Source organism: Nipponia nippon, unplaced genomic scaffold (assembly GCF_047370975.1).
Source record: "Nipponia nippon isolate SJK-2023a ecotype South Korea unplaced genomic scaffold, ASM4737097v1 scaffold_1, whole genome shotgun sequence".
In the NCBI taxonomy this organism is placed as follows: Eukaryota; Metazoa; Chordata; class Aves; order Pelecaniformes; family Threskiornithidae; genus Nipponia; species Nipponia nippon.
In genome coordinates, this window is record NW_028262290.1 from 119,668,192 (window position 1) to 119,688,805 (window position 20,614).

Sequence of the window (20,614 nt, forward strand, 5' to 3'; positions counted from 1 at the left end):
TCATAATATTCAGTGTTATTTTTAACTTCAAAGTTTGTTGTTAGACTTGATAAGTGTAGTTTAATATCATGCATTAAAGCAGCTTTGTTTTTAACTTAAACAAGAGCCTGCCTGCAAGACTAAGACTACGTTGCTGTGCATCAGAAACGCATGTAGCTTGTGCGTTCATTCTTGCAGTCCCTTTCACAACATTAGTATTGTCTCATTTACAAACTCTCTATTTGTCTGCAGAATTAATTACTACTATGTCAAAGGCTCTTTAATGCAGTTCATTAATGTACTACTTGGTTTCTAAGAAAAGCTTTAAGATAGAATTTATGAATTTATGCACCTGCCACAGAAAGTTAAGCACTTCTGCTGAAAATTAGTGTTTACCTGCTGGGAAAGTATCCACACATTGTGATGAGCATGTTGAGTACAAGTGTGGCAAGGTCAGTCTCATTCAACACAGGCTGGCCACTGGCAAGCAAGCACCACTTCAGCTGAGGGATGACCTGTAACGGTCGCCAGCCATCCATACCTTGAGCCCAGCAACGTGTTTTTGAAGTCAGCTTTCCACTGTTCCACAGTTCCTGCATCTATTGCATGATTAGAAATGAATTTAGTTGATTCAGCATTCAGAGCTACCTTTGCTCCTAAACATTCACACTCAAGACAAGCTTTTAACTGCTGTATGACAGACTACTACAGTCGCATGAAATTCCAACGTATTTATAACTCTCAGGAAACATGAAGTAAAAATTGATGGGTTAATTGCAACATAACTGGGGCATGGAGGGGTAGGCAGCCTTACCAAAAAGGCTGTGGTTCTTGGCACAACATCAAGTCTCTTATCTAGCTTTAATCCTGATTTAAAGAGTTACTTTGAGAATATAGTTTAGCATTGTTCAGTTTTCCCTCTCACTGTTTGAAACACACCCAGTCACCAGAATGGAAATAATTTGTCAAGTTTGAGAGTTTGAAGCCAACAGGTACCTCTTGAAAGCTGTAAGGACCACTCCTTTCTTTGTCAGCATTGCCAAAGTACCATTCTTTCTCGCTCTCCCTCTTCATATCAGGTGCTGCCTCAATCACATTGCTCTAGAAGTTGATAAGAATAGCTTTAGCTTCAGTGCAAATATCACATTTCTACAGGAAATGTGGAAAGGACATTGTGTTTGGTTTTTGGTTTTGTTTGTTTGTTTGTTTTTTATTTAGGAATTGTCCTTTTAGCAAAGCAATGTATGAGTAGTAAGAAACAAAGGCCACATACCTGCAGAGGGACTGTAGCTCTGCTTGTGTGAAGATGTGCCAGAGTAAGCAGATCTACAAGGATTCTAATGCCATTTGAATCCATAAGGTCCTTCACATTTTTCTGTTAACGAATGAACTGAGTTAACGCAAGCATTTTCTAGATAAGAGCTGTTACATGTACTGAACAGTTTTATTCAAGTAAGAAGCGCCATGAGAAAAGTCAAATCATTCTCTAGTGACTAGAATGGTACAAACACCACAATATCCACACATTTCCTTCAGCTTTTCCACCAGTAAATAGCAACTGCCACATCCCAGAAAGCTGTATGAAATGTTGTTTTAAGACTTCCTCAAGACCTGAATTTTTGCTTAAGTTAACCCTGAAAGACTAGTTCAGACCATTTTATACAGCTGAAAGACCGATAAACTACTGTTAAGGGTACATAGCCACCTTACCTTATTAAGGATCAGCTTGTTGAGAAACAGTATCAATCTGTCCCGCTCAAGCTTATCAGTGCACTATTGCAGCAGGAGAGAACAAATTAGTATTTGATAGTGCATATTAAAAGTTACCTTTGAAAGTTAATACAGTTGCACCTGCAAAGACTCATTTACCTTTTTCATGCCCAGGATAACACTGCTGACTATTAAGTGTCCAGTTTCATGCACAGCTAACAATTGTAGCCTTCTGCCACTGAGGAGGAAAGGCCTTGTCCTCCATTCCCTTTGTTGCTCTGGGTCTGACACTCCAACCCACTTTTCTGCTAAATCCATTGTTTTAAAGGGACAGTGTTTGGATTCCCCAGTGAGCCGGTTAACGCAAATACAAGGGAAAAAGAGAATGCTTTCAGCCAGCAGACAGAATGGGTCTTTGATGTTACATCTCTGGTGAGACTATCAAGACTCAGGGCAAAATAACAAGAGACTGCATTGGTTCAGTTTCCTTTACAACAGCCAGATCTAAAACGCACACTGATGATAGCAAAGAACCTCTTCTTCAGACTGCATGGAAATGTATTTTTGCAAGCTGCATCAGTTGTCAGACATAACAGAGGCTTAACAGAAAGTGGTTACCACTAACCCATCTAAAAATCTAATCCATCACACGTGCCCATCTAAGGCTACCATTAGGTATCATTATCATTAGGTCTGGGGCTGTTGCTACTACTCTTGAAATCAATATATTGAAATCATGTGACATGGAACAAGGTTGTCCTCTTAAAAAGCTTCACGCTTGTGCATTTTTCAAAAGCAAGCACAAAATTAACATCACACAAAGTTCCTTCACACTATTTCTGTACAGCCTGAAAACCTGCTAAGGCCAACAAAATGCAGATATAAAGAGACTAGTTTGAAATACCTTTATGATCAGCAGGTTTTTTTCTGAAACTTCAACTGAATCAAGGGGAAATACTAGGAACACTTGGTGACAGCATGGAAAAAAGTATTCATGCTGCAGCTTCACGTTCTGTAAAACCAAAACTTGGGTTTCACGGCAACTTGAAGGATCTGAACATATGTTGGACTAGCTGTACGTTAACTACTATATCAAGTAATTTTAAATAATTCTTACCCTTTCTAACATCCCAACAATGTACTTAGTATCAGAAAACGGTCCTATTTCTTCATGACATCTTCCATAAACAATGGCCAATGCTTGCAGACATAAGCATTTCATATTCACTTTTGGAGTAAGCAAGAAGCGATGGTAGAGTTCATTGAAGAATTCATATCTAAAAAGAGATGAGATTTTAGTGAAGAAAACAAACTGAGACCTTGGGAATGAGATAGGATTTTAATAGTGTCTCACGATTTTTTGATTGCTCCACTCTCTTCAGTTTCATCTTCTTCCAGTAGCAATCTCAGATAATAATCCCCTATTTTTATTTCTTCAGAAAGGCACTCGTATTTTACCTGTAACACAGAACAAGTTACTTAACAGTAAATATTGTTTCTCCTTTATTAAGTTTTTGCTTGCATAACATTACTGTATTTGCTTGCATCCATAAACTCAACAACATTAGCAACCCTTCCTACAGTCTGAGGAATATTGAAATCTGCAAGTTTGCTGTAAAAGAAAAACACAGCTACAAAATATATGCCATAAGCTATTGTTGCCCCCCAGAACAAAAGAAGCGTCTCATCTTACTGAAATACCAGCTTCCAGCCTTTAAGTTACTTGTTTCTAGTATAAGCTGGCTTTATTAACTAAACTTGGATAATATATGATGTATTCAGTGACTCAAGCTTTAATAAGTAGTTATTCTATTGCAAGGTGTTTCACCCAATGTTACTACAAGTATGAAACATAAGCACAACTTAATTACTAGTTATACTTGCTATTTTGCTGGGTAATAAAAGCCTAGAGGCATCGGTATACACACCAAGAAGCTGAAGTCAAATTGCACAAATGAGAGCCACCATTAACTTCAGAGCAACTACATTAAATTTAACCATGTGCCTCAATGCTCAGTGGTTTTGAGCGTTTCGCAAGCACCTCATTTAGAGGTACCTCTAACATACCACAAAAGCCGCTCTCCGCAGCCTTTTTTTCTTATCTATAGTTTGCAGGCCACTGTCATGAGACCACATAAAGTTATCTCCAGATTTGACCACAGCACAAGATACAAAGATGTCCCACTAACTAGTACACTTCCAGAGCAGTCTCAAGCCACCGCCACCATCCCCCTTGGCAAAGTGACAGGTTCGACAGCTGACAGAGAAGCCTTTGTCACCGCTACGTAGTTAGTTCAAATACTTACAGCATAGCCTGATAAAGTACTCATTTAAAATATTCAAAAGCAAATCTCTGACACAGCAGCTGTTCAAAGATCATGTTACAGAAGCCCCCCCAAGCCAGTCCCAGAGTAGCCCAGGCTGTAACTGCAAGAATGCTAGTGAATACATTCTAGTAGCATAAACCACACAGGAGCACAAAGTGCAGGTGGGAAGCCTGTATTACTAAGTTTCAAATCTGTACTTTTGATTCTGCCCCAGTTAGCACCTCTAAAGCACAGAGATAGAGTTGGGATAGCAGATACTGTGGCACCTAGAAGTCCTGCGCCTGACCCATACCTGAAGGAAACTTTGAAAGCTAAATGGCAGTGCAAAAAAAACCAACCCAAACTTAGCTATTTACTGCATCAAGGTAAGAAGTAATCTGTAGCTGTGAGATAGGGATAAGTTGCATACATAGTTCTTTCTCCTAAAGCATCAGCCTGATGTCTTGCAATTCTTTCCAATTTGCCAGCGTAGTCAACTGAGAATTCCTCAAAAGCAGCAGTTTACTCTTGTTTCACTAGTAGTCCTCTGCTCAAATTTCAACTAGAAAGCTGTACTGTGACAAGGATGGCATTGGGAATATCTAAGAATATCATACAGTTGAATTCAAGTGTGGCCTTACTTTGCTTTAGCGTTACACAGTAATTAAAACTGTGTGAAACCATAACAATACTGGAGATAAGAGTACAGAAAGTGTTTATTAGCACATTACTTGAAAACATCTTGCAAGTTGTTTTGGGAAAGCCAATTAGGACCATACCAATTGCTTTGCAGAAGCCTGAAGGGCTCTTTTGACATTAGGTACTGCTGTTCCTAGAATGTGAAAACAGTATCCTTGATCCGTAAGTTACAGAGCAGCATGGTTTTAGCCACATAACCTATTCATGGTTCGGCAACCCAGTGTTTAACAGCCCTAGGATCACTGAGACACAAAGGAAATAAAGACAAGGAACTTGCGATCAGGAAGAAGCGGCTTGTGAAACCACCCAAAACAAGTCTCATAGGGCTCATTCAAGAACAAGTATGACTTATCTTGACAACAATGTAACACCAACTCTTCTCTTTTCCTCTTAATGCAGGAAGACGACAAGGGTTCTGACCAATGTTTCACCTCTACAGTGTCATCTCCCAGGCTGAAGAGGTTTCAGTTTTGTAGAGTGACACCGGACAATAGGACCTGTTCACACCCTCAAGCCTTAGCAGTATAGCCCCAAAAGAATTCTAGCTTGCAGTCAGGGATTGCGAACGCAAGATTCACTCGTGTAGTTAGAGACAGAAAAGTGACATTTTAAGTAGACATATTTTACATATGCAATTTCTCCTACAGTAGGTCATTTACCTCAAACTCCTGATGGTTCCATGAGATAACATTAGCACTACCAAGTTCTCTGTCAATATTAAATGCTCTCATCTCAGACTCAAGAGTATCTCTCAGTTCTTCCCGTGTTTTGAAGTTCCAAATCAAGTTTGATCTAGCATGATCCTGAAGAAATCTAAAAAAGAAGTTACATAGTTTGAACCCCTCAAAACATTATCTGAAAGTCAGACAAGACTCAGCTAGCAAGCTAGAGAAGATTAGCATTAGTGGACCTTAATTACAAGGCACTGAGTAGTGGTCTCTAGTTTGTTACAGTAATTATGGTTGTTCACTTGTATGGCATTTTCCTAGTCATGGAGGTCAGCCTAGACTAAAGCATGCCTGTTGTCATCCCTTTTGGCTCAATTGGTTATCTGCATATAGTTTATGACCAGGAGAAGTGCAAGCTATTCATTGTATCTGCCAGCAAGGACTGCAAGTGAACAATAACCCAGGGCAGCAGACATGCACATACCAAATGTATGTTTTAAACAACCAACCAAAAAAAAAAAATAGTTCATGCAGGAAAATAGAAGTTGATGTCTCAAGTGTCACAAGACAGTCCGTGGACATTCTTCAGTGGCAGTTACAAAACAGCCTTTGGATCCAGAATGGCTGAGAGCAGCACTTTAATACTCAAAGTTTAGGAGCATGCAAATCTTCCTTTCATGCAACACTTGTGCAGAACGGACTATATTTGACCTTTAGAAACATTAAGCACTGAATCAAACAGTTAGGTTTAGGGAATTTCCCCCAAGCTTGCTTTCACAGTTTGTTGAAGAGTCAAGCTTTATTAGTCCATTTAACGTAACACCCCTAGCCAAAGTAAAGTGATAATATCTTTTTTCAGACGGAGGCCCCTCCCTTGTAAACTTTGATAGTTGTAAGAACTCACAGGTAAGCAAGCTGCATTTAGGACCTGTGGCTCTATTTGAAATCCAGTATCCATGTGTTTTCTCTTTGCCTGCCTTAAGCTCATTTTTATTCAAATTCAAGTTAAAACATCTTGAGTAGCTTACAGGTTGACGCACCAACACACTACAATGATTTTCAGTACTACTTTGCTTAGCCTTCAACATCACGCAGATCTGCACCTGCAGTTTGTTACTCGCTCTTCTTTTTGATTTGAGGGAAAAAAGGATGTAGTTTGATAACATCTGAGAAGCTTTCCAAATTCCCCCCTTTCTTAAAGACAAGCTAAATCCTTAAAGTATATCTTAGGATTTCATTTTTCACAAGTTCCTGTTACAAAGCACTTGCACTGTTTCAAGGCAGGCAGAAATTGGAATCAAGCCACACCAACTCAGAAGATATTAACAAAAATATCCAGCCAGGTAATAATTTGTATCTGAGACCACCATACTCATCTCAGTATTTTACCTGTAATAGAAGAGATCCCAGTTTGCTTCTATTTTTATTCTTTGGCGTCGTTTCCTTAATATCACTGGCTTTTGAATAATGTTCTGCAAAAGAGCCAAATTTAGGAAGTTAGTACAGATACTCCCCATTTTTCCCTTTTAAAATAAAAAGATGGGTTTTTTTACTCCTTCAAAAGCCACACTAAGTTAAGCCTCATTAATAAGGTCTCCTTTTCTAGCAAGTAGTAGCAACAGACTTTCACAAGTGTTATTTACACCAAGTTAAATCACACCAGAGAAACTTTCAGCTGTTTAACAAGTCAGTCATTTAGAAACAAGTTATCCCTGAGAAAAGCTTAGTTCCCATCACCATAAGCACTCATCAGCTCCAAAGCTGATGGAGGGGGAAACCCACAAGAATGCTTTGCTCTTGAAAGGAAATATCTAGAGCAAGTCACAGAAATAAGTCACAAACCTGACTTGGCCACTGAAAGGTTCCCTAGTTTGATCAAGCACAAAATCAATGTTATGCTCTACACAAGGTACCACATGCAAGCAGAAGCCTGAGCAACATAATCCACACAAGCGGCAGAGATATACAGACTCACCATATTGTTTCTGTCCTGATTGTGATGGAAAGTTGGAAGAAAAAGAAAAGGTACATTTAACAAGCTACAGCCACTGAAGTAATTCAAAGTGGTAATACCAAACTTGCTACTACCTTTTCCAAGCTACACTTGTATACATTTACTGTGAAATTAAACAGCTCAGAAATCCAGGTAGAAAAATGATTGTTTAAACTCAGTATCTAGACAAGATGCTTAAAGTGCAATTTGCCCTTCCACCACCTTTTTCCACATTTCTCTATTAATACTTTGTTTTGAACCTAGTTCACCATTATTCCAGAAATATTACCTGTCCAAATTCTGCACCACAGTCTACACCAAACTTGAGCTAGATTTTACCAAGTTAAGGTTTTCCTGAATTAAAGCTTATTATTACATCACATCAAGTATAAAGACAGGCATTTTCAATACTCTGCATTGCATTGCTCTCTTCATCCTTCCTTGCATATATAATAGTTTGTTTCATTTCCAGAATGCATAAAAACAAGCTTAGTCAGGAGACTGAAGAAAGTTAAGGGAAATGCCTCATAATTCAAAGAGTTTGTCACACAGAACATGATAATAAAATTAAAGAGGAGACTGACAGTTAGAACTCAAGCAGTGTTTGAGCTATCCTCTTATATCAGATCAAAACCGTAACTTATCGCTTCAGTCTTAACCATGATTTTACGTATAGTCTTATGTTGCAATTTAAGCACCGAGATACCTGTATTCAAGGTAATACTAAGCTTCTTCAAGCAAGTTCCATAACTAAAATACTACTAGCATAAAGTACATCATTTTGGATGCAAAGAATATTCATAGTTTCTTCCAAATGTAGTTTAAAAACTAGTTTTGCCATATTTCAAGGAATTTCCTATTCTTCTGTATAATTATCTTGGAAGAAATGCACATAAGCTGCAGTTCAGTTTGATAAGGTTGGCTAAAGCAAGAACAAGCTAAAGCTTAATACATATGCTGAAGGAATCCAATTGCCTGCTTTACATTCTCCCTGGAATCCATTTCTAACCCAAGATGAAGAGCAGCAAAAGGCAGAGAGTTTGCTAAAAGGAAGCAGAACTAGGAAGTTTGTCACATTCCTACACTTCTATTACTGTCAAACTTCCCTCTGATTTCATGGAGTTGTAGGTGTTCCTCTCCACACTTAGTCAAGCTCCTGTAACAGAGTTTCAAATAGTTTTACCTCTTTTTGAGCTATGCCCATTCTATCTCTCCAGTGCATCAAGACTAGATCCACTTTTTCTTTGGCAAATTTTTCAACTTCCTTCGCAGCTTTTCCAGCCAGCCTCTGCCACTCCGGCACTTTATTAAACTTGCCATACTGATCCTGCAGAATAAATCCTATTAGTTATTTGCAGTTGCAGGTCTATCAACACGTTTGATGCAAGTCGATGCAACAGTCAAGTGTCTGGATTAGAAAAGTCACTAAGACTGTACATCTATATAAACGGAAGAGGTAAGACAGCTACATTTACTTACAGTTGCAATTTTTAAGTTATCTCTAACATGCATCCTATCGGCATCTTTTTCAGGAACAGGATCAGCACTGTCAAGGTATGCCAGCAAACCTGGTGGCTAAGAACATTTAAAACAAGTATAAACACACGTGTGGCTAATGGAACAGAAACCATCACATTAGGTAACAAGATCATTTCTTTAAATTAGAGATTTCAAAACAGAGTTTATATTCTGCTCTAAAGCAAGTATGTAAAGCTACAGTAGCTTTTTGGTTTCGTTAGTGAAATGCCACCATCCTCAACAGAACCATTCAATAGAGGCACATAATTAGCTTCAGTACAGCAGAGCTCTTGCCTACATCCCATTTCCTAAAGGAGCACTTAACGAAGCTAAGGACTGCAGGAAGAAAAGAGTTAATCCTACTGCAATATTGAGGGGGATGAATACTGTAACACTAAAATCCATCTATATCCTCTGATATGGATTGAACATTGCATGTGACATTAGAGATGAGATAGTATCATTTGACTAAGCCTTCCAGAAGATAGTGACCAAGATCAAGACAGTTTGCTCTGCCAAAAATGAAGGAACTGCTATTTTGAATTTAAAAGTTGGTATTTTTCCAGATTTAGTAAGTCCATATAACACCATTCTTTGAACTAGTTTCACTGAAGTAACTTAAGCAAGAACCTTTCAGGAGGCTGTAAGGGTGAAAGAACATAGGAAGTATCAGCTAATATATAAATTTAGCTATGTTATAAGCAAAGTTGGACAGGCATGAAAGCATAGACAGAACCGTTGCCTTAATTTCTTACTGGCACTAAGCATTAGAGACTGTTTACTATGTCTCCCACATTTTTGGCCTTTTAATAAGGAAAAAAAAAAAGCCAGACAGCTTATTTTTAAGTTGTGTGTCATACACCATTTTTAAAAATGGCAGGAAAGTAACAGAATACTTTAAGAATCTGAGATGTTTTGTACTAGCCATCAATATCCTTCAAACAGCAGATGCCAGTATAGACTTCCCCCTTGGAGGGGAAAGGGAATGTGTTTACTATATAGACTATCCCACGTTTTCTAATACTACAGGCTTTCAGATTTTATTCTTTCCCTACTCCTTATTCCATTTTTACTCACCAAAATACGTTTCAACAAGTTCATAGCAGTTTTGTTCTCAGCTGTCCAGAGGCCAACCAAATGTCTACTTAACTGCCTGAAAAAGCCATTGAAATTAACAAACTGCAAGTTAGTATTTTAAACAGATTTTTAGACCACTACACTGACACCTTGAGCATGCTCGTGAAATGAAGATGAGCAAGAGCTTCATGCTCTTGGGCAAGTAAGAGCACAAAGCATTATATTATTCCAGTTCAAGTATATGCTTAGCATGCTTTAAAGTGTTGCCTTTAAGAAGTTCCAGTGAAGTTAGCGGAACAGTAGCAGCACATGCTTTTTGATCTAGACCTCAAAAGAACACTTGAGCAATAGAGCAGAAACTAAAACATCTAATGACCAAGTGTAAGTTTATCCAGTCAATCTTAAGTTACAGTTAGAGTCTAGAAGCTATCAAGAACTGTTAACTGCTCTACTTGAAGCTCTTACTACCAGTTATTGGCTAGGAAAGTCTTTTTGGGAGCCTGCCTTCTATGCCAACTGACTCTTTCTGCCAAGATTTGTCACTAGGGTTCCACTGCATTGAATTGAAGCATTGCTTACAAGCAAGTCGTAATAGTAGTTCCAAACAGAACTAGTATCACAGAAGGTTTCATACTAGGTCTCTCCTGAATGACAGAGTGGCAACAAGATCCACTTGTCACTACATTGCTTAGTAATTCTAAGTCCTTCAGGAACATGCAGTTAAAGCTTCTATAATCTTGTATTTCGGTGGAAATAATTGAATTATCACTCATCCTCCTCAGCATTCCCTCAAGGCCCAGTCTCAGAGACCACAAGTTCTACTAACTGCTAAACTCATGAAATGATTTCTGTATGAGGAGACTTCTCTCTCAGGTGGGATGGGTGACCCTAACTGCATGCAAGATGTCTGAGGCGTGTGCACACCAGGATTTATACAGTTGTATAATAAAGCTGAACCTTTTTACACATTCCAGACATTCTACTTGCCTTTTCTTTTCCTGAATGTTTCCAGAAAAAAAAAAAAATCAAAATCAAGACTTGAGCCTTTAATGAGTAACCAAGCCAAGTCTCATTTTGGAGAAAAAAAAATAAAAAAATCAAAGGTTTATTAAGTGGCTGCAGTCTCAGCTGAAGCTTGCTCTAAACACACACCAGCTGCCAAATAAAATATTCTCCTAAGGAACTGCAAGTTTTCTTCCCTGACCTCGCAATGTTTCTAATGTTAGCTAGGCCATTACTTAGACTTTTTAAACATAATATATGAAGTGAGACTGACATACCTATTTGTAAGCATCCTCTGATCTGTGCTTATTGTAAACATAGCAGTGTGCAAGTGACGAGGTAAGGCACCTTCACTGAGGGCAAGATCTTGCATTTTGGTAGCAATCTCTTTGTCTCCTTCCTTTGGAAACAGGGCAAGATGATTACTAAAGAAAGAATCTTAGTTAAGCTGCTTTTATCTTAGTCTACAGTTCCAAGGCCTTCTTAACCATCAATTGTGGCAACTAATATCCAAAACCCAGAAGCTATAGTATGACAGGCTTTAAGTGCAAGTTCTCAACAGTAACTGATCGAAGTTGTGGTAAAGCCATGGACCAGATAATTGGTAGTTGTATCTACGAGGACAGTAACTGAACAGGGTAGGATGCATGTCTCCCATCATAGATCGGGAGGTTGGTAGTACATTTACAAGTACCACTTCCACCTTGCAACTGTAAGTTAGGGTTAAACAAAGAATGACAGCAACAAGTAACTGCTTGTTGCTTGACTATGGTCAACAGTAACCGTTTAATAATAACTGGTGCTGTTCAGTTTAGAGGGCCACATGGATAAGACTGTCACTCAATTGAGATACATTGGTTGCAATGAACAAAGAAAAAGCTTTCACTGCATTTTTACTTGCCCATGTCCCACTATAGTTCAAATGACAGAAGTGGTAATAAACAGCATAGCAACTTTTAGCTAACATTATCAGGTATATCAATGGAAATTTGCAGACTTATAATACCTCTATTTCAAGTGTTCATTCACTTCCATTCCAAGAAAGTACTAGATGCATTTCAGATGTATAAGCCATTGTGATACAATGAGGCACTAACTTTAGCCCTGAATTTCAACACAGGAAGTGTCGAGAGTCAGTTAGCAAGGTCACCCTGCAACAATCATGAGCAGCCCTGGAGAAGTATGGACTTGGCCCATACATCATGTGGCATGGAAACTAACAAAGCCAAATCATTCTTTTTTGAAGCAGAAAGAACAAGAACAGAGGCTGACATCACTAGTCTGCTCCAGGACACTACGGCCTGCTAATCCCAGTCCTTCTCCATCTGGCAATGCATCCCAAGAAATATGGCCTCTCCTCCTTGAGAGGCCCTCTTTAACATGCAGAAGCCTGGCGGCTCTGAGATGTGTGACTGAGCTACAAACAACACTAACAGCCAAACCTTGACCGCAGTATGAAAACATGCAAGGCACTACCTAATGTCCCAACTCACATGCCTGCCAAACCCCCAAGTGTAAGATAAAGCAAGTTGCTATATTAAACCACTCACAATTAAGCAGGTGTTTTGTTCCTCACCTTCCCCCTTCCCCTCCCACCCCCCCAAGAAAAGCTAATATAACAAACTTCTATTGGCAAGCAACTGCACTTCTGAAATAGACAATACATATTTAGTATGCTATCCCAGGTAACATTGATAAAATCTCACCTCTATTATTGCCTTCATTACCAAACCTGCTCCTTTCACAATTGCCATAGAAGGGTGCTAAAATAGAACATTGACAAAATAATTATCCAAGTGCAAGATTTGAAGATTAGATCATCTGTGATTTAGTTTCCTTAACTCATCTATGTGGCTATTCTACCTCCAGTTCTGGGCAAAAGTTAATCTTTCAGTTTTGCAAAAGCTAGCCCCAGGAAGAGTTCCTATCCTATACCTTTAACCAAGAATTTCTCATGCAACTATCAGATGGACTTCTTGGCACTGAACAGCAGTATATACTAGAGAAGCTGGAATAATGCTGGGGAAACTGACACAAGCTGACACCAACCAAGAAGCAGAAGAGCACACTGTTTTTACAGAAAGAAAGCACTGACATTTTAGCTAAAAATCCTAGAATTCTTGTAGGTTTACTACTGAAGAGGATGTTACTCTTGTTTTGTGACTCAACTCATTTACTCAGAGAGAAACAAAAGGTGGCAGATTCTCCAAGAAAGAAAGGTCTGTGCATCTGCTGAATCTAGCTTAACATTTAACTGGTATTTTAAAGTGCTTCTAGAAACAAGTCTTAGGCAGTCTATTCTACAATGATTTGGCATATCATTCACTATAGAATAACCACCTCAATCTAGTATCTGAAGGTAAAGTAATACATCACTAAAAAACTCAAAGTAGAACAGGTTTAAGCACATTAACCAGCTGAACAGTAGACAAATTTGTCTTTCAGAAGAACAAGAAAAAGTTTATGTTCACTGACTACTTAAGGCTTCTGATAATAATAAAAGAAATATGAAATCTTACCTGAAAGAGCTTAAATAGCGTTCTTCCATTAGATGCCACCATTTCCAACAACATGTCAAACTGCTGCCCTTCAGTAGTCTCACTATATGGAGCACATAGGGCAAATGTCAGGAAGTCCAGAAGCGAACTAATTACGAGGGCGCCTGTCCCATGATCCTGAAATTAGGAAGACAGGTATGTAATACAGATACAGTGTTTCTGCCCCGCCCGAGAGTACTCATGTAAGTTTTATTCAGTACTCATGATGCTGCAGGTGCTCTTCCCTGCCATACCATGAAATAGTCTGCAAACAAAAATTAAAAGTTTAAAATATGCCATTACTCTGAGTATGGCAATACTCTGGTAAAGTATTGGCTCCTAGAGCATATCAGACACTCATGACCTCGTATACTGGTGTGCTACAAATCACTTTTTCTATTTTTAATCCCATAAGTACCAGTTTACACTATCCTTTTAGTAAAAAGGAACACCCAGTTTCCATATTAAACATGCAAACCTTTGTTGCATGACAAGCTGTGCAGTATAGACAACTACATTCTAACCTGTCAAGATCCAAACCTATTTAGAACAAGCTTCAGTGCCAGACATAGCTGTATTTTCTGCACTTCAAGTGCAGGTACAAATATATTCAGAGATATATTCAAGTATGACAGAAGTGTTTCCATAGCAATTAGGAAAGGCACTTAAAGAAGCTATCTGTTTTCAAAATTTGACTTACCACATGGGAATTGAATTTCTCTAATAGATTTTCTAGAAACTTCTTTGAAGAAAGAAGAGAAGCTTTGTTCAACTGCTCCTGCCTCAAGTCGTAATCATCATGCATGGGCTATAAAAAAAAAAAATGCACTAAGCAGTCACATTTCAACCCCCAGTTCTTAACAGCTGTAGTCCAAAAGCCACACTCTGAACCCATAAAAAGCACATCCTACTTCAAGTTCCAGTTCAGCAGGAAATTACTGTACCACAAGTTATTTCATGTTTGAGCACAATGCAAGCTGAAGGGCAGTTCCTATTTCCACATCTTTCAGTAGACTGAATTTCACACATTCCAAAGTGAAAGAACCTGCCATTTAATACTTACACACATAAGAGCACAAAGCATGTCAATAGAGGCATGGGTTACTCCATCATTGTTCCTTTTGAGGGCTTTCACAACCTTCACTCCTAATCGTTCTCGAAATCTTTTGAAACGAAAGCAAAATCATCAAGATTAGAGAAGAAACAGAAGTTTTGGTTTTAAGATAGAAGTCCAATCAGGGACCAAAAGTGGCCTACCTCCAGTGCATTTGGCAAGCCAGTACCTTGACATTTACATAAATTTGAGATTCCTTGGTAGGAAAACATTAATATTGACTTCACTTAACAAAACGCCAAGAGGATGTTCAAAACAAAGACATATTTCCATAGCTAGAGGATAGTGATAGTACAGGACACTACTCACAGAGAAACAGAACTTTATAAAGGTCTCAGACTAAGTGCGTATGTTACTCTCCACATCATTCAGTTGCCCTATAGTCCACAGTCAGAAATATTCCACAGACTTTTTCATTTTCACAAGAACATCAGGCAGTTTTTCTGCTTCCTTATGTTATCCAATTAAGACACAAACTCCAAGCAGCCTGTACTTACTGTAGGAGTACAACTCCCTAACATCAAGTTCTATTTTGTGTTGAACTGAAGATAGCAATGGCATCAACATACTTTAAGAATGAAGAACTGCCTACTTCAAGGACAGATGAAGGTGCTTTTTAGAAGTTTTTCACTAGGAAAAACATTAAACCATATTTTACTCAAGGCAGAGAGTATTTAGTAAAGGAAGAATTGGCTTTACATACTAATGATCATTTGGGATTCCCAGTTTACATTAAAGCCTAACAGCCGCCTCATACTACGGGAAGCAATTGTGTACAGAGTCTTCCAGTCTTTTTCAGAAGTGAGGCTTAACTCCAATTCTCAGTTTTAAAGATAAGACATCATCAAAAGCTCAAGAACCATTGTCACCTACTACTTCCAAGCTTGAAGAAACTTCTCACTTACTTTGGAAGCTGAGTAAAGGCAAGGAAGCCCGCTTTTGAAGCCACTAGTCGTCTTACTGCTTGGAATTGGCTTTCAAGCTCTGCATTAGATGCTGCAATATCTCCCTCTTGCGAGAGCAACGCTGTTATGGCATTATTAATGAGTTTCTCCTTGTTTTCCGAGAACAGACCCTGGTTAAGAAACAACAATTAATATCTTTATGCATTAACAACATCTTAAGAGGATGGGCAGAGGATTTATGCTTACATCTTGTGTAACTGCATGTAGTACCCCACTGTAGGAAATGTTAGCATTGAACCTGAACACAGCATCTGCAAAGTTACCATCTGGAAGAAGACATAACAAAAATTAAGTGCACGGTATCTGGCTAAATATCTGGATGCTTTAAAGAGCACTCTAAAACCATGTAATAAGCATTAGCTTACTTGGAGGAGCAGCCAAAAACCTCAGATGAAGGCTCTCTACTTCTTCATCTACAGGCATACTGAGTAATCCCCAACGCTGGCCTTTGTGTGTAGAAGTCATTTTCACACAGACATCTCTATTACCAGAAGCTCTCACTCCATCCAACAAGCTAGCCAGGAGAGAATCTCTGGGTTGGGAGAAAGACATATGAATACAATTTAGATCAGAAAAGTGATGCCAAAGAACAAAGTTATAAAAAAATGGGGGTGGGGGTGGAATCAAGCACAGAATGAAAGGCAGCACCAGTGTTAGTAACAGTCCCAAGCATTGCTAACAGCTATACCTCTGGAAGAAGCCACTAAGTTTCAAGTGTTCCTTTATTCACTGTAAGAACAAAGCTGTCTTACACCCAGTATTGCCAGCTGCAGCCTTTCACTAAAAGGATCAACTCTAGATTATCTGTTAATGAGTTACACATCTTGTGAGCCAATTCATCCCTGTGCTTTCCGCAAAACCTAACTTAGCAGTATTAGACTGCATTACAACTGCAAGTGCACCCAGGGACTACTCTGTTGGTTGTTTTAAATAGAATCAACTAAGACCATTTCAAGCAGACAGCTCAAAGGGTTTACAGCCTTCACATTTCTATATCACTTAAATTGTGCTCTCTTTCCTTCTCTCAGATATAGTGCTTAACCAAGTACAACATACAGAACAACACTCCTTATGAGAAACAGGCTGTATCTAACTGTCCAACACCTTTACATGTTCTTCAGAAAACTTCTGGACAGATTTGCTTAAAGTTGGGATGAAGGTAGAGGGAAGAGATTTATATCCTGTAACAAATATTGATTTGTAAATGGTAGGCCGCTAGAATAGCAAGGCTTCGAGTTAACAGTTGCAAGGGTCGGAGTTTACGGAAGCTGAGCAACTAGAAGCACTATAGTGGCAACTTCCATTTGCATTTACAACTCACAGGAGCTCCAGTTACCTTTCTGTTGAAGAGTATTTCCGAATTTGTCCTTTGATAAATTCAATGGTAAAAAGCTGGGGGTTTTCACAGTCACATACTATTGCAAATATCTAAAAATAAGAGATAAGGATCATATTCATGAAGCAGTATTATTTATCTGCTCTACAAATTGAGGCCATCTTAAGTATACTATGAAATTCCTACTATTTTCATCTTTTAGAGCTTCTATTTGAAAAAGTGGTACTGAGAAAAGTTGCCTCTTACCTCGCCTAAAGGTTTCAAAGTTGCAATGTTATAGGTAGCTGGATCCCGCTCAACTAAGCAAGCTTCTGTAAGAGCCAGTACTCTTTTCACAGGTTCCTTAAAAAAAAAAAAAAAAGGCATGTTAGGAAATAGAATTCTTAGTACTTAATAAGAACCAAGTAAGTTCAGTTTGATACCCTTACCAGGTGTCTCGGTGTTATTTTCTGAACAACAAACTCTGCTAAAGATGTTACAGATTCGTCATTGCTGTATTTTCCAAAGCGAAGATTCAAGTATTGTTCAAAGTCTAGGGATTCTTTCCTTATCCGCAGAGAGATACCTATGAAGTTGCCAGCATGCTCTATTGCACTTTTGATAATTTCCTCCCTCTGCTCAGATGCAAACAGGTGCTGCAAGTTTTGACAAGGAAAAAACACAGGTGAAAAATATGGCATAGCTCAAGAAATCACAGTTCCATAAGTAATCTTCCACTATATACCTAACAGTAGAGAATCTTCCCAGCAGCTAGGCTTGCCTTTGCTAAGTGCATAGTATAAAGAGAAGAGGTTTTTATTACTCAAGAGATGCACTATGAAGTTTATATTTCCCTTAAAAAAAAAAAATCTATAGCAGCTACTCCTAAAGGATACCCTGCTATACATTAGCATGCCATTAAAGGTCTGCATGACCTGCCGGTCCACCCTTGGCAACAGCCTGGCAGGACTGAGGAGCCAGAGAACCACAGTGGTAGCCTCAGCTGCTATCTGTAAGGGCTGCTATCCAGCCTTGCTAGGCAAGGTTAGGGAAGCTCTAGAGAATCAATTAAATATTGCCAGTTTTATGCCAGAGAAAAGCATGCTGCAGTACAAAAGATGTGGAAACCCTGATCTAGAGGGCAGAGTCCTATTTTGTTAGTAGTGACTGAGGTAGCTATATTTACATTAGTAACCATGAATTAATTCTTAAAGATCCATTTCAGCTGCTTGCAATATAGTACACAATACAGAAACTCTTTCAAGATTTTGAAACCAACGTTACGCTGCAGTATTTCCCAAAGCTGCTGAATATCAGATCACAGGCCTAAAAAGGAAGCATGACCGCTGATCGACCTATTTCTGAATAGAATCCCTCCATCAGTTAGGCAGATTAGTAATACTGCCTGTCACTTCTGTAACTGAGAAATGTCAAGAAACTCCATGTCCACATTGCATTCCTATTCAACTATCCAAATACAAATAACTGGATATTTTATGCTCTGTAGTTTTTAAACATGCAATAAGCAAAACCCCCACACATTGCTCTCAAATGTTTTAACTAATTTCCTGTAGAAAATAGGTTTTAAAGCCTGTCCACAAGCCTTGAGGCTCCACAGCTGGGTCTCAAACATGCATATACTTGTATGCTCAAAGTATGTTGAAGCTTCATTATAACACATGCAGCAATAAACATCCTAAGCACCATACCTAGATGCTTTGTTTTAGTACTCACCAATCTACTAAATCCTCCGTAGAGGATACAGAAGCCTCCCTGATAGCCAGCAATATCAACAAAGCCTTCAATGTTTCTGTAGTCATAGGAGCACAGGACTTTATTTGTTGCAGGATCAATTTGGTCAACACCTCCAGGAGTCACCTCCAGAATCACAGGTTTCCTCGTATCACTCCAGTGATGTTTATAGCAGTTATACCTCTGCAGAGAGAGCTACTTTTAGACATCTACGCACACACACTCCTTTACCACACAGCAATAGTTCTTTTCTAATCTAGTAAACAGTGTGGGTGTAAAGTTCAAAAAAATTGTATCATTTCCCTTAATGCCCTCATGTATGTTAAGAACACTATGAATCAAATGAAAGTAGCTGTCTACTGACAAGGAAGTCACAGCTTAAACAATGCAAACCCAAAAGAGCCACCCCAAAAGGGTGTAAGTTTCTCTTGCTGCAGAAGGTGGCCTACTCACAGGCTACATGCACCATGGTTAGACAAAGAAATAGCTATTGCACCAGGTGCTGTTATTCAGCTAATCAAGACTAAATTAAGGTAAAACTTACCACTATAGTGCAAATTTTTCACCTCCTGCAGTCATATTCCATTACAAATACAGACTTACTGAAATAGGCAAAAGTTAGAGGTCTGTTCTAAACTATAGTAAGACAAAGGGGAGCCCCATATTCCAGCAGTGTTACTATGCTCATCACTGAAGATTTATTCCATGCAATGCTTTAAATTAAAGTGCTATCTTCTGTGACCAGAAGACATAAAACCAAAGTCCACCTCTGTATATTGCCTTGCTTATTACCATAGTACCAAGACTTATTAAATGTCAATCTTGTCTTTAATCTGACCTACAGAAATCCTCCTAGGAAACATCCTGAACAGTTGATGTGGGAATATTGTTATGTGGAAAACTATTTAGAGTTAGAAAGTAAAATGCTGGAAGTAGTAAACATTGAATAATGAATGAAAGCTTATGTTTTTCTTATTCCTTCTCTCCAAATAAGAACTCCATGTGGCAAAGCCCTTTATTTCAGCAGTACCATTCAGAGGCTTTAAGTGTACCACCATGAGGCTCAGGCCAAGTGAAGAGAACTCAAATATTTTACTGTTGAAAAGGTTCCCATTGCTTTTGAACAAACTCTTAATTTTCTCTTCTCAAAGCAAGACTTCAGATCCAAATTTACAAAAGCTATTTTAGGCAGTGCATATAGCACAAGCATAACATACATGAACACAGTAGAAGTTTAAGTCTCTAGATCATTTCATTAAACTGTACATGATCCAGACAAGCCAAACACTTACCCGTCCTGTGATTTTTCCTTCTGAGAAGTCTGTCCTGAATCTCTGTTTTTAAAAAAGTTAACCATGAATGAATGCAAATGATAGCCAATCTATCCAGAAAGTCTACATTTAAGCTGACCCTGTTTTAAGGGACTTCAGCTAAGCCTTCTTGAAGGCTCACCATTCCACCACAGTTTAATGTATTCAGTATTTGTAGCTTTAATTGCTATTTAGGAAACATGCACTAGTTGCCGCAACTGACACTAGACCAAGTACATTAATAGAACAGCATAAAAGACAACTCGCTTTCCTACTTTTTACATAAGGAAAGAAAGCATAGTAAGCTACCAGAAATGGTATTGATAACCAAGTACTTACTGCATGCTCGAAGAGCGGGGCGGGGGGGGAGGAATCTTACCAGTGCCTCTGTAAGGAGTTCTGTTCTGTGCTCTGTGGAAAACTTAAGAGTTTCGGACTTTTTTCCACTCCCCTTGCGAAAAGTGAGACTAAATTCTGTTCCTTGTCCTTTTCCAACAGGAGAAATACTACAGATATCTCCATAAGGCCACTAGACAATTGAAAGTAATTAGGTTATACTGTTAGTAACTTTAAAACTCCTCCACTTAAAAACCCTTAGTACCTATAATAACTGAGTGAGTTGCTGTAATGAGACTACAGCTAGCATGCTACGTGACAGCTTTACCTTGA

General features: G+C 38.7%; 1 protein-coding gene across 6 annotated transcripts in view; it reads right to left on the reverse strand.

Annotated features, from left to right (window-relative positions):
- DNAJC13 (DnaJ heat shock protein family (Hsp40) member C13) overlaps positions 1-20,614 on the reverse strand; it is a 57,697-nt gene that overhangs the window by 25,042 nt on the left and 12,041 nt on the right. For 5 of the 6 annotated variants that reach the window (XR_015707413.1, XM_087769852.1, XM_087769844.1 and 2 more), the window contains exons 4-29: positions 20,325-20,474; positions 19,928-19,969; positions 18,618-18,818; positions 17,333-17,539; positions 17,151-17,246; positions 16,905-16,996; positions 15,934-16,100; positions 15,755-15,834; positions 15,509-15,678; positions 14,553-14,652; positions 14,190-14,297; positions 13,472-13,627; positions 12,659-12,715; positions 11,231-11,352; positions 9,951-10,026; positions 8,835-8,930; positions 8,539-8,682; positions 7,338-7,352; positions 6,752-6,834; positions 5,354-5,507; positions 3,044-3,147; positions 2,807-2,966; positions 1,690-1,752; positions 1,253-1,354; positions 976-1,080; positions 376-578 (exon numbers count right to left, since the gene is read on the reverse strand). Coding sequence is in view for 5 of the 6 variants with exons in the window: in XM_087769852.1 (XP_087625978.1) it covers positions 376-578; positions 976-1,080; positions 1,253-1,354; positions 1,690-1,752; positions 2,807-2,966; positions 3,044-3,147; positions 5,354-5,507; positions 6,752-6,834; positions 7,338-7,352; positions 8,539-8,682; positions 8,835-8,930; positions 9,951-10,026; positions 11,231-11,352; positions 12,659-12,715; positions 13,472-13,627; positions 14,190-14,297; positions 14,553-14,652; positions 15,509-15,678; positions 15,755-15,834; positions 15,934-16,100; positions 16,905-16,996; positions 17,151-17,246; positions 17,333-17,539; positions 18,618-18,818; positions 19,928-19,969; positions 20,325-20,474 (3,053 nt within the window). In the remaining variant the exon portion in view is untranslated. The remainder of the gene's footprint in view (positions 1-375; positions 579-975; positions 1,081-1,252; positions 1,355-1,689; positions 1,753-2,806; positions 2,967-3,043; positions 3,148-5,353; positions 5,508-6,751; positions 6,835-7,337; positions 7,353-8,538; positions 8,683-8,834; positions 8,931-9,950; positions 10,027-11,230; positions 11,353-12,658; positions 12,716-13,471; positions 13,628-14,189; positions 14,298-14,552; positions 14,653-15,508; positions 15,679-15,754; positions 15,835-15,933; positions 16,101-16,904; positions 16,997-17,150; positions 17,247-17,332; positions 17,540-18,617; positions 18,819-19,927; positions 19,970-20,324; positions 20,475-20,614) is intronic. The other variant, XM_087769826.1, reaches the window with a different exon arrangement.